The 12,062-nt window shown below is 47.2% G+C and overlaps 1 protein-coding gene across 2 annotated transcripts in view; it reads left to right on the forward strand.

Moving 5' to 3' along the window:
• Scgbeta (sarcoglycan beta) overlaps nucleotides 1-12,062 on the forward strand; it is a 30,533-nt gene that overhangs the window by 4,864 nt on the left and 13,607 nt on the right. For both annotated transcript variants that reach the window (XM_065451058.2, XM_065451060.2), the window contains exon 3: nucleotides 4,731-4,913. In XM_065451058.2, coding sequence (XP_065307130.2) covers nucleotides 4,731-4,913 — 183 coding nt within the window. The remainder of the gene's footprint in view (nucleotides 1-4,730; nucleotides 4,914-12,062) is intronic.

Consider the following 12,062-nt stretch of genomic DNA (forward strand, 5'->3'; position numbering starts at 1 on the left):
ATATAGATTGAAAAGAAGTGGACTTAATATAGACCTTTTTTTCGTAGACGCCGCCATATTGTGAACGCAGTGGCGCCGCCTATGAGCAGCGCCATACTGGTGTGAAAGCGGTCTTTTGCATGGCAGGTATATGCTCGGCGGTAGGTTCTGGCGTTTGTTTTCGCGGTCGAGTGGTCTGTTTAGTATGACGTGCGTCTTGTACGTGGTAAACGGTTCTGTGAGACATGCTGAAGTGCTTTAAGGCATCATGGCCGGAATTTCTTCTGGCATTGAGGTGGACGGAACGCACAGCGCGATGAATGCGCGCCTATTTGAGCCTACAATCAGCCTCGGAGATCAATTGTGTATTTCTGAATGTTCCATTCACTAATGTGACCTTATTGCAGCTTTAACCTCTGTTTCTAAGCTGCGGTTTAGGAGCCATGAAACATCCGCGACGATCGTAACAGCATGGGTACCGTTCTGCTACGATAGGAGCTGTGATGTTATACTTTGACAAGCGTTCAAACTGTTCGCTGCAGGTTACATTGCGTGACTACTTGGTGCGATGGATGAGGTTTCCGCCCCTGAATAAGATAGTTTTGGCAAGTAATAGCAGCATACCTTACAGTCTGAATTAAGCTTGTCCAGCAAAGGAACTGTTTACGAACTGCGCGAGCGTCCTAAGTAGTGGTAGGTGCTGAATTACATATAGCTTTGCTCTATATACCGCATGGTCCAAGCATACGGCATCAGCGGTTATATATTTATAAACGTTGTGTGGCGTGACTATGCGAGGTCCTATTGAGGGGTTAGCCCGTCTTGTTTTGCTTTTTCGAGAAAGAGGATGATAACCGAATTTTTTTTTTTCGGTTGTGTTCGTTCCGTTCCCTACGACGCACTCACACGTATTACAGAAATTTTGTCCTAAAAAATAGGTATTGCATTCTTTTGATGCGATCCCTCTCATATATTATGGTTGTATGCAGGCCAAAAAGACAATGCCGGAACGCGCAGCTTACATATGTATCGTGCTGGTTCACCAAACGCAGTGATCGCTGTGTTGAGCAGCGTCATTGGCCTCATGCAGGAAGGCTAGCGTAGACATATGGTAATTTGAAGCCTACTAGACTTGAAATGCGCGAGAACGATGCCGGTGCATCACAAGTATTTGATAGCGCCTGCCGCTTAGATGTTTCGAGGTTGCCTTATGTTGGCCGTGCACTAGCATGTACTCTTATGCTTTATGTTTTACTCCCTACGCCAAACGCACAGATAGTGAGCAGATTTACAATTTCATGCTGCTAATACAGATACACCGGTTTTTTGTTGAATTAAAACCGATATAAGCAAGATAGTTCACAACACATACACACAACGCGACTGATAATGTGGGTACACCGCGACTGATAAAACGCGTCACATTTTTGCGCCCTGAACAGATATTTCCTCCTACTCTAGTTCCCGATTCACCGAAAGGCTTCCCTGACGACCTTATATGAACGGACTTGGCGTAAATTTCACAAAGTACCATCTAAAACATCTCGAAATCGTTCCGCAGCACGCGACAGCAATACTTTCAAGCAGCTCCGCGCCAGATCGCCCAAGCCAGAGAGGAGGAAAGGCTCACCGCGCGCCCTATCCTCCTCGCCCGATGAAATAGTCTATAGATCCCTGAGGTACTCCGGCTTTTATTGAAGTTGTATTACTCCGGTACTGACCAATGGAGACTAACTGCGTTCTATCCTCGAAAGAGTTGGTGGTGATAAACTTTATTTCCAAAAAGTTAGAGAGTAGTTTTAGGAAAGGCCCACGAAATCCCATCAAGGAAAGTTTATATAACAAAAGACTATGGCAAACACTGTCGAAAGCTTTGCTAACATCAAGAAAAAGAGCACATACGACTTGGTTAGCATCAAAAGCTGAATTTATAATGTCTGAAATATCCTCAAGGAGAGCCTGTGTGCCTCTGCCTGGAACAAAACCATACTGCGTACTTGAAATAATGCTACTGGCGTCGAGGTATGTCGACATGACTTGCAGAAGGTGTTTTTCTGATATTTGAGAGATACACGGCAAAATTGAAATTGGGCGATAATTTTCGTGTCTATTTCGTGCACCACTCTTGAAGAGCGGTATGACTATGGCCTTTTTCATTTCTGTAGGTATAATACCATTGGTTAAAATGTGATTCAGCAGTGATAACAGCACATACTTAACAGCATCGAAATTTTTGCGTAACTCGTCCCCAGAAATGCCATCAACGCACGGTGATTTACCAGTTTTTAGGTTAAAAAGAATTAATGTGAGATCAAGTTCTGATAGAGGAGGAAGGTGTGCAGATTTGTATACGCTGTTCCTTAACGTACAGTGATCAGGGTGTGGTTTAGCAGTACCAGAAACCTGCGAGAAGTATGTATTAAATTCATTTGAAACAGTTGCTCCATCTGCAGAAAAATGGGACTCAAGTCGTAACAGGCAACCATCACGTATGAATTTACCTCTTAACTCATTTGCAAGAGACCACGTCTTTTTCACATCCGAACAAGCTTCTTTGAATTTTCGGCGCATATGATTTCTCTTTGCTAGCCGAATCATGGAATTCACTCGATTTCTACATGTCTTAAATTTCAGTAGTAGCTCCGGACAATTTGGAGCCCGTTTAGCTTGAGCCCACATAAGGTCTTTTTTTTTTAATTGCTGCTAATATTTGTGGCGATAGCCATTTGTTCTTTTCTTGACGTAATCTCACTTTTACAAACTGGATGCATTTGTTTCTGTAATTGTGGAGAATCTGAACAAAACGGTCGTATAAATCAGCTGGAGAGAGTGTATATAACATGGACTGCCAGTCATGCTTTGTGACGCATTCGTCAAAGAGCTTAGGATCAACAATGCAAATTTCCTTTTTCATACTGTTGAGTTTCGAAGGCGTGGCATTTTCTACAAGACGACAACAGACGAAGTAATGATCAGCGACCTTGGTTTTAACAACAGCTGCCTGCATCGCATAATTGGAGCACCGAACATTAATATGGTCAATGCAGGATTTAACCAACTTTCCACACAGAAATTCTTCACGCGTTGCTTGATGTATAATGCCTTCTAATCCCCATTTAGATAATAGATCGAGATAGTCAGCGACCGGTGGCAGAGTGGTGGTTGCCCTACTTTGGTTTTCCTTGCTTGCTTTTCATTCTGGTCTGAAGTATCAATTTTCAGTAGAGTCAGTAGGAGTTCTTGACTTACCTGTCATGGTTGCTTAGTGGCTGTGCGAGTTGTGCTGCTGAGCTGAAGGTCGTGAGTTTCATTTTTATTATTATTGATATTATTGTTATTGTTGTTGTTGTTGTTGTCGCGAAGCATTTTAGGCAGTTAGCGTTTGCGACTAGAACGATAGAGCAGCGAGAGGTAGTATAACCGGTAGTATAGCCGATCGAGCACCGAAGCAAGGTTTTTCTCTCTCGTAGTTGTTGTCTCTCTCATAGCCGCAGCCCCACTACTCCTTATATTACAGTACATTATTATTATTATTATTATTATTATTATTATTATTATTATTTCGATGGAGGCAAAATGCAATAAAAACCATGTTCTTAGATTTAGTTGCATGTTGAAAAATTCCAGGCAGTATAGATTAATCCGGAATCCCCCACTACAACGTTCCTCATACCCAGATTCTGGTTTTGGCTTGTAAAATCTGTGTTTAAAATTTTTTTGCTGACCCTCCATGGTGGGCTCAATGGCTATGACATTCAGCTGCTGAACATGAGGTTGTGGGCTCGATTCTGGGCTGTAGCAGACACATTTCAATGTAGGTGGAATGCAAGGGCGCCCCCGTACCATGCTTTAGGTGCACATTGAAGAACCTCAGGGGGCCAATATTCATCTTAAGCCCTCCTTGACAATGTGCCTCGTAGCCCACGAATTGCTTGGAGATGTTAACCCCACCACTTAATTTTCACATTGTGGACTGAATGAAACCACCATGGTTTTTTTCCCTCAATAAACTTATTTGGATGTTGCTATCTCAACCTTTGAAGCGCAGTATTCTCTGTCAGTGTAACTAAAGCTTGGCATCAATGCAACTATATCTTTTGTGAACTGCATGCGTAAGGCTAATGTGCGACAACACTTTTAAAACAGGTCGCCAAAATCAGCTTGGTGAGCCACCATATTGAATCGCTAATAAATAATAGTAATAATAGTTTACCTAACTTGCCCAGGAACAATGCTTAAATTTGAATAGTGGTGCATGGGTACAGTGCAAGAAAAATTAGGTGAAGGACACCTAACGTAAGTAAGAACGAGTCAAAAGACACAGGAACAAAGAAAAATGAAAAAGGGCATTTGAATATAAAAAATTAAGCATTTTCATTTTATTTGCAATCTGCATTCAGTACATATCACTGACTACAAGATGCAAGCTGGCGTCTAGAAGAACAAAAGCAACCAAACTTTATTCATACGAAGGAATCTTTTATCCTAAAATATGGTGACAAGCTGAACGTACATGTATAAGTAGACAGAAATATGTAGTGCTCTCTTTTACATCAAAAGAAAGTAGTTCCAGGAACATACGAGTAGGCACCCTCTATTCTTAAGGTGGAACACTGGCACTTATACAAGTTAGCTTTGACATTATATATCTGCGGCTCATTATATATCTTATTTTACATGGCTGAATAGTGTGCCTATATTACAGTATCACTATGGAAGACCTTTGTCACAAAGTCTGAATCTTCTTTCAGGTGACCGTGATGCTGCTGGGTGTTTTGCGCATTGGATATGGCATGGAAAGCCTCGAGTTTCTTCCGAGTGGTCGGCTGTTGAGGTTCCTAAACAACGCCGACCTTGGGACGGTTATTCCACACAAAGGTGTCATTGGAGGTTTTAAGGACACAGATCTGCACATCATTGGAGAGTCACAACCGGCAAGTGTCTGCCCTTCTTACTATGACACTGGCAATCAGACTTTTTGTATGTTCTTATAACTGTTTTTGAGCACATTAAACCTTTGAGGGTAGATTTTTTTTGCCATATGCGACTGCCCAGGGTAGATTTTTTTATTACAGGTTCCAATTCTTCTGAGGGACCTATTTCGAAAAAAATGTACCATAATTTTTCTAGGGTGACTGTAAACTGAGAAAAAAATATATTGCGTTGGTATATATGTACTTTTGAGTCATGAATAACAACAATAAAAAAGGAAATAAACTTATAAAAATTAAAAATTTGATGCATTGTTATACACATAAGGCTTAGAAGATGCGCACACGAGAATATTTCGCAAGTGTCAAATGATCCTGCTCTTACACTAATATTTACATTCATAGCGTGATCGAACTGCGTACGTGAGCGCACTAAAGAAAACAGTGGTTGTGTGCGCGCCAAAAGAGCAAAACCTGTGACAAACTTCCCCTAATCTTCATCTTACGCTAACCAGAGGCAATTAGTTTTCATGAGTCTCCAAAAAAAGGGAAGCAAAAGGAAACACATGCACGACAGCATCCTTCCTATGTACACCCCTGTGAGCACTAAATGAGCGAGAAACATGTGGTCTCCCTTTGAGTGATTAGTAACGAGATAGCCATCAGTTTTGTGAGCGCAAGAAGCCGAAAGCGCCCACGGAACAAAACCCAAACTGCCGCCTGCCCGCCGGCATGTTAATGCGCGAGCGGTAGTATATAGAGGCGCCGGAGCAAACTAGTTCTAAAACAAACTGTGCAACGAAAACCGAGAAAGGGAAGCGTGAGAAAAAAATTCCCTGTATTCCCACATAGTGGCAGCACATGCCAGAAAAGAAAAAGTTAGGAAATTGGCCAGCGTTTTAAACGTACAGACGGCGCCGTAAATATATGGCATCAACCATTTTGGACTTTTTCACGGCGCCGTGCATTTATGTCATTGACCCTCGGAGGGTTAAAGTCATCACAAGGATGCAAGAGGGCACAGGTGCATACAGTGCTTATTTGCAATGGCATTTTATCCTTGGATATTGTGCCATACATGTGCCCTATGACCACTAGTATTACAGGCCATTCGGAGAATGAAGGAATTCCGTGGATCCCACACATTTGCGGGAATAGAGGTTAAGCAAAGCTTTCAAGGCAAAGCTTTCATGGCAAAGCTTTCATGGCGCCTGCTTTCTTGTGTTTAGTGTTTCTGGCTGTGGGGTCAGTTGGTATCTCAGCAAATATATTGTTACAGGAAGAAAGCAGGCCAACGAGTGTTAAATAATGTATATTTACAACTGGCGCATATGATGTTCAGGCAACTGCCAGCCTTCGTCTTCCTCTAGTCCAAGTCAACTTCTTCTTTCCTTTCACCGTAACATCACCCTACCGGCAAGGTTAGCTCCGTCCCAGTGCAAGTTATAGAGCCTCAGTTAATGGGGGCACATAGGGCTTGAGCCTGGTGACGTGAACAACCTCGCTGGTGATGTTGGGAGGCACTGAAGGCTGACCGAATGGGGCGATATCGTATGTCACGTATAACAGTTGACGTAAGACCTGGTACGGACCAGAATACCAGGAAAGTAGTTTTTCCGAGAAGCCGACGCGACGTAAAGGCGTCCAGAGAAGGACAAAGGAGCCAGGTGAAAAATGATGGTCTCGGTGCTGAAGGTCGTAGCGTCGCTTTTGAGGAGCTTGTGAGGCTGTGAGGCGATGATGGGCGACATCTCGGGCCTGGGCGGCTAAGGCAATAGGATCGCGAGCATAACCAGCGCTGGGTGATAGTACTGTGGAAGGCAGCAATGTGTCGAAGGGCAAGGTGGAGTTGCGGCCATAAAAAAGATAAAATGGTAAAAATCTGGCAGTATCGTGACGGGATGAGTTGTATGCGAAAGTGATGTATGGTAAAGCGATGTCCCAGTCGCAGTGATCATCGGAAGCGTACATGGCCAGCATTTCGGTTATGTGTGGTTGAGTCGCTCGGTGAGGCCGTCCATTTGAGGGTGGTACGCGGTAGCAAGCTGGTGTTCTGTAGAACAGGAGCAGAGCAGATCATCGACGACCTTCAATAGAAAGTAGCGGCTGCGATCCGTGAGCAACTGGCGAGGGGCGCCATGGTGCAGGATGACCTCGTATAGTAAGAAGTCGGCGACATCTGTAGCACAGCTGGTTGGCAGCGCTCATGCGATGGCATATCTCGCGGCATAATCTGTTGCTACAGCAATCCATTTGTTTCCTTTGATGGAAATTGGAAAGGGGCCAAGGAGGTTGAGGCCCACACAGGAGAAAGGCTCTGTAGGGATATCAATTGGTTGAAGCAAACCAGCAGGAGGCATAGCAGGCGTCTTCCGTCGCTGACACAGGTCGCAAGAAGTGACATAACCGCACACAGAGCGATAAATAGCGAGCCAGAAGAAGCGGCGCAGCACGTGGTCGTAAGTACGAGTGATGCCCAGATGTCCAGTAGTAGGAGCGTCGTGAAGTTGCTGGAGCACGGCCAATCGAAGGTGCTTGGAAACGACTAGGAGGAGCTCCGGGCTGCCAGGACGAACGCTACGACGGTATAAAGTTCCATCACACAAGGTGAACATCCGGAAGGGCGGGTCATTGGGCAAGGAGCTTAGGCATTCCATAAGTGGTTGAAGGACAGGATCTTTGCGTTGCTTGTCACCAATACGGAGGAAGCCGGAGAAGGATAGAACACTGATGTCCGAGTCTGCATCGGTATCGTCCGGTTGATCCGCAGGATTGCGGGACAGGGAGTCAGCGTCTTTATGCAGGCGCCCTGACTTATACATAATAGAAAATGTATGTTCTTGTAGACGCAATGCCCAACGTGCAAGTCGTCCAGTTGGGTCCTTCAAAGAGGAGAGCCAGCAGAGGGCATGATGATCGGTTACGACGCAGAAGCTCCGACCGAAAAGGTACGGTTGAAATTTCGTGACTACCCATACGAGCGTGAGACATTCTCCCTCAGTAATGGAGTAATTTCACTCAAGCATGCAAAGACGGCGGCTGGCGTAAGTGATGACACGGTCTTGGCCCTGTTGATGCTGAGCGAAGACAGCACCAATGCCATGACCACTCGCGTCAGTTTGTACTTCAGTGGGCACAGAAGGTTCAAAGTGTGACAGAATCGAGGAAGTTGTAAGCCGCTCAATCAAGGTAGAAAAGGCTTTCTCCTGCAGTGGTCCTCAAGAGAAAGAGACATCTTTCGTAAGAAGGTCAGTGAGAGGGTGAGCGATGTCGGCAAAATTTCTCACAAATCCCTGGAGATAAGAGCATAAGCCCAGAAAAATACGGACATCGTTTGTTGAACAAGGTACAAGAATATTTCGCACGGCGTGAACTTTCTATAGATCAGGTTGGATTCCGGCGGTGTTTACGAGATGGCCGAGCATGTTAATTTCACGGCGACCGAAATGGCACTTGAGGAGTTTAGCTGAAGGCCAGCCCTGCGAAACACAGAGAGTATGGTTGTGAGGTGCCACAGGGGGCTCTCAAAGTTCAGCAAAAACACAATCACATCGTCGAGGTAACAGAGGCATGTAGACCACTTCAAGCCGTGCAAGAGAGAGTCATCATGCGCTCGAATGTAGCTGGCGCATTGCATAATCCAAAGGGCGTGACCTTAAATTGGTTTAGACCGTCCAGTGTGACCGTCCAGTAGGTTTTCACGTGTAGGCAGGGTCAACAGAGGATTCGTGGGCCGGTTCGGAGTTGCAGCTTCACCTCTGGGAGCTGCACCGCCTAGTTTCCCGAAGTGAAGCGACCGTTTGCAGAAGGGGCACGAAGAGTGGTGAACGAGAGGCGAACGGGACCTACGACCTTGCGGAGACAGGAAGCGGCTGGATCTTGGTGGAGCACTGTCAGTGTTGATGTTCCTAGTCGGCGTGTAGGGCGAGAAAGTATGGTGGTCCAGTACTTGGCAGTTGTGATTCGGAGGCGACCACCGAGGAGGTGACGACCAGTGGTTGCGGCAATGACGGGCAATGTGTCCAATACCGGAACAATTAAAACAGATAGGTTTATCATCCGCTGTGCGCCAGTCAGCTGGGTTGCGACGGAGTGGCAGAAAGCTTTGCATCTGGGCGCGAGAGCGGCTGGAGTAATCTGGTAGGTGTTTGTATGGCGGACCGAGCAGAGAGATAGAATGGCCAAACTTGCTATTTCCTCCCGAACGACCGCTTGTACTATAAGGGAGATAGCGGGCACGCTTTCCCGACAGTCGGAACGAACTAAAGTTGGAACCATGGCCTTGAGCTCACGGCAAATGATGCGCGTTATATCTTCCGGTCTTCTCGGCTGAACGAACCGCGGCGGGTCTTTGCAAGATGTCGTGGCGGTATTGGGCGATCTGTCGAATGTTTGAGTGACGCAGCAGCCCTTCGCTTGTTTGAAGCGCCGGCACTTCTTTGTAATTGCATCCACAGTAGCACAATCCTTACACATCAGGAGATTGAAGGATAGGAAGGTTGAGAAAGGATAGGAAGATTGAAGGATAGGAACCGGCACGCATATTCGCCCCTTGGCAAAGTTGCACACAGCGTTCCTCGAGTCGCTGAGCACGGTGCGACACTCGGCCTCGGTGATCGCCAGAGCGATGGCAACCTCCTCAGCGTCTGTGGCATTCGTGCACTGCACGCTCGCTGCCATTGTCTTGGTGCCGGTAGCCACCACAACAACCAGTGCCGCGAAGCCTTCCCGCTTGTATTCCGTTGTGTCCACGTACCGTGTGTGCGGGTCTTGGGTGTGTTGTTCGGTGAGGGCCTTGGCCCGCGCCTGCCTCCGTTCTTGGTTGTACTCTGGGTGCATATTCTTTGGGATGGGGTCCACGTAAATGTGGGCCCGCACCTTGTCTGTGATCTTGCACGGTTGCTGGCTGGGAAACCCAGGGACGTCAGTGTACTGTGGCCTGTCTTGGTTGTAAAGAGGCGCTCCATTTGCGCGGTGAGCTGCGCCTCGGCTATTTCTTCTAGGGTGTTATAGACGCTGAGCTGCAGGCACTGAGCTGTACTCGTGGTCTCCATTAAGCCCAGCGCCGTCTTGTAAGCCCATCTGATCAGCGTGTTGATCTTGGTCCTGTCAGTGACCTGCCAGTTGAGGTAGGCCGCAGCGTAGGCGATGTGACTGATCACGAACGACTGGACAAGGCGCACGAGACTGTCTTCACGCATGCCCACCCGTCGTGTAGAGACTCGATGTATGAGCCGGATGGCATCCATTGCCTTGGTGGTAGGCTTGTTGATGGTCTCGTCGTTGCGGCCGCTCTTGTTGAGCAGCAGACCCAGGACCCTGCTCTTGGGAAGTTCGGGGATGCATTGCCCCGATGCATTCACAATCTTGATGTGGTCACACTCCCAAAGGGGAGCGCACTTCCGTCCTGGTCGAAGCAGTGTGAGGACGAACAGCTCGGATTTTACGGGCGAGCACATCAGGCCTGTGCCGTCAAGGTGCTGCTCGATGGCTGTAACTGCCGCTTGCAGCTGTTGCTCAATGCTGGCGTCGGTGCCCCTGGCCGCCCGCAGGGTAATGTCGTCGGCGTAGATTGTATGCCGGACTCCGGTCCCCGCTACTGTCCTCGCTACCCCAATCATGACGAGGTTAAAGAGCAACGGCGAGATGACCGAACCCTGCGGAGTACCCATACTGCCGAGCTTGTGTTCGGGGAGCTTCAGATCTCCAGCGTGCAGTTCCACCGTGCGGTTGGTCAAGAAGTCTTGAATATAATTGTATCTCGTTACCCCCATGTTGAGTCTTGATACTTGTATGCACTTTGTAAATCCAGCCCCATAATTACTTTGCTGTCTGGTGTCTTGTTGTTGATGATTTCTTGTTTCAGTTGTAACATGGCATTTTGTGTGCTGAGTCTGCGCCGGAAGCCGATCATTGTGTCAGGATAGAGGCCTTCCTTCTCTAAGTATTCCTGCCCCTGGTTGGTGACCACATGCTCCAGCACCTTGCCCACGCAGGACGTGAGCAAGATGGGACGCAGTTGCCGATGTCCAGTGGTTTGCCGGATTTCGGAATCAGGATCATTCTTGCCGTTTTCCACTGTCGGGGGAACTTGTCCGAATGCCAGCATTCATTGAAGTAATGGGGTTACGGCCTCTATCGAAGCATCGTCCAGGTTGCGTAGCATCTTGTTGGTAACGAGATCGGGGCCGGCTGCTGAGCGGGTGTTGAGCTCATGCAGCGCTACCCGTACCTCTGATATGGTAATGTCTCGGTCGAGCCACGCGTTGGGCAGCCCCCTGTACGGCAGGTGGGTTTATGTTAGCGTGTCCGACAGATACTTGGCTTCCAGGCTCTTGATAACAGCGTCTTTTCCTTGTAGTGTGGTGCATGAGGCGGGCCAGGCGATCGCACTGGTATGACCGAGAGGAGATTGAAGACATCGTCTGCAATACCTTTTAGTATGTGACCAATCTTGTCTGCCTCGGTATGTACACGACATAGGATTCTGTGGACGTCTGAGTGCAGCACGCAAGTTTTTTTGCTGCCAGCTGACGACTGACAGGCCTGCCAAACTGTTCTCACATTTTGTCTTTGCAGACATCTCAACTCGTTAGGTCAGCTTCATGTGTATCATACCACTGCTTCGCAGTTCCTCTCAGATAAAATATCAGGTTTGCTAGCATCATTGTTGGATTCCACCTGTTGTTGTTGCACACTCGCTCGTACATCGTAAGCCATTCCTCGACATCGGAATTGTCCGTACCACAAAATGTCCCCGGGTCCCGCGGATGCGTGAGGATGACCGTTGGCATGGGCTGCTGAGGCATTGTCGCTTGTGTCCGTTGATTTGCCATTGTGGTGGCAGGTAGATGACGTCTGCTGCAAAGTTCCGTGATTGTACCCCGCACTTTCCACCAAAATGTTGCAGGAAGAAAGCAGGCCCACAAGTGTAAAATAATGTATATTTACAACTGGCGTATATGGTGTTCAGGCAACTGCCAGCCTTCGTCTTCCTCTAGTCCAAGTCAGCTTCTTTCCCTTCACTGTCACAATATTTTGGATATATATACAAAGGTTAGACTAAATTGCCGTATAGTGGCCTATTTAACCCTTGTATTATGCCAAATAAGTGCACCACTATTCTGCATAACAAAAAGAAAAACTTCCTAC

This window comes from Dermacentor albipictus, chromosome 3 (genome assembly GCF_038994185.2).
Source record: "Dermacentor albipictus isolate Rhodes 1998 colony chromosome 3, USDA_Dalb.pri_finalv2, whole genome shotgun sequence".
NCBI classification, from domain to species: Eukaryota; Metazoa; Arthropoda; class Arachnida; order Ixodida; family Ixodidae; genus Dermacentor; species Dermacentor albipictus.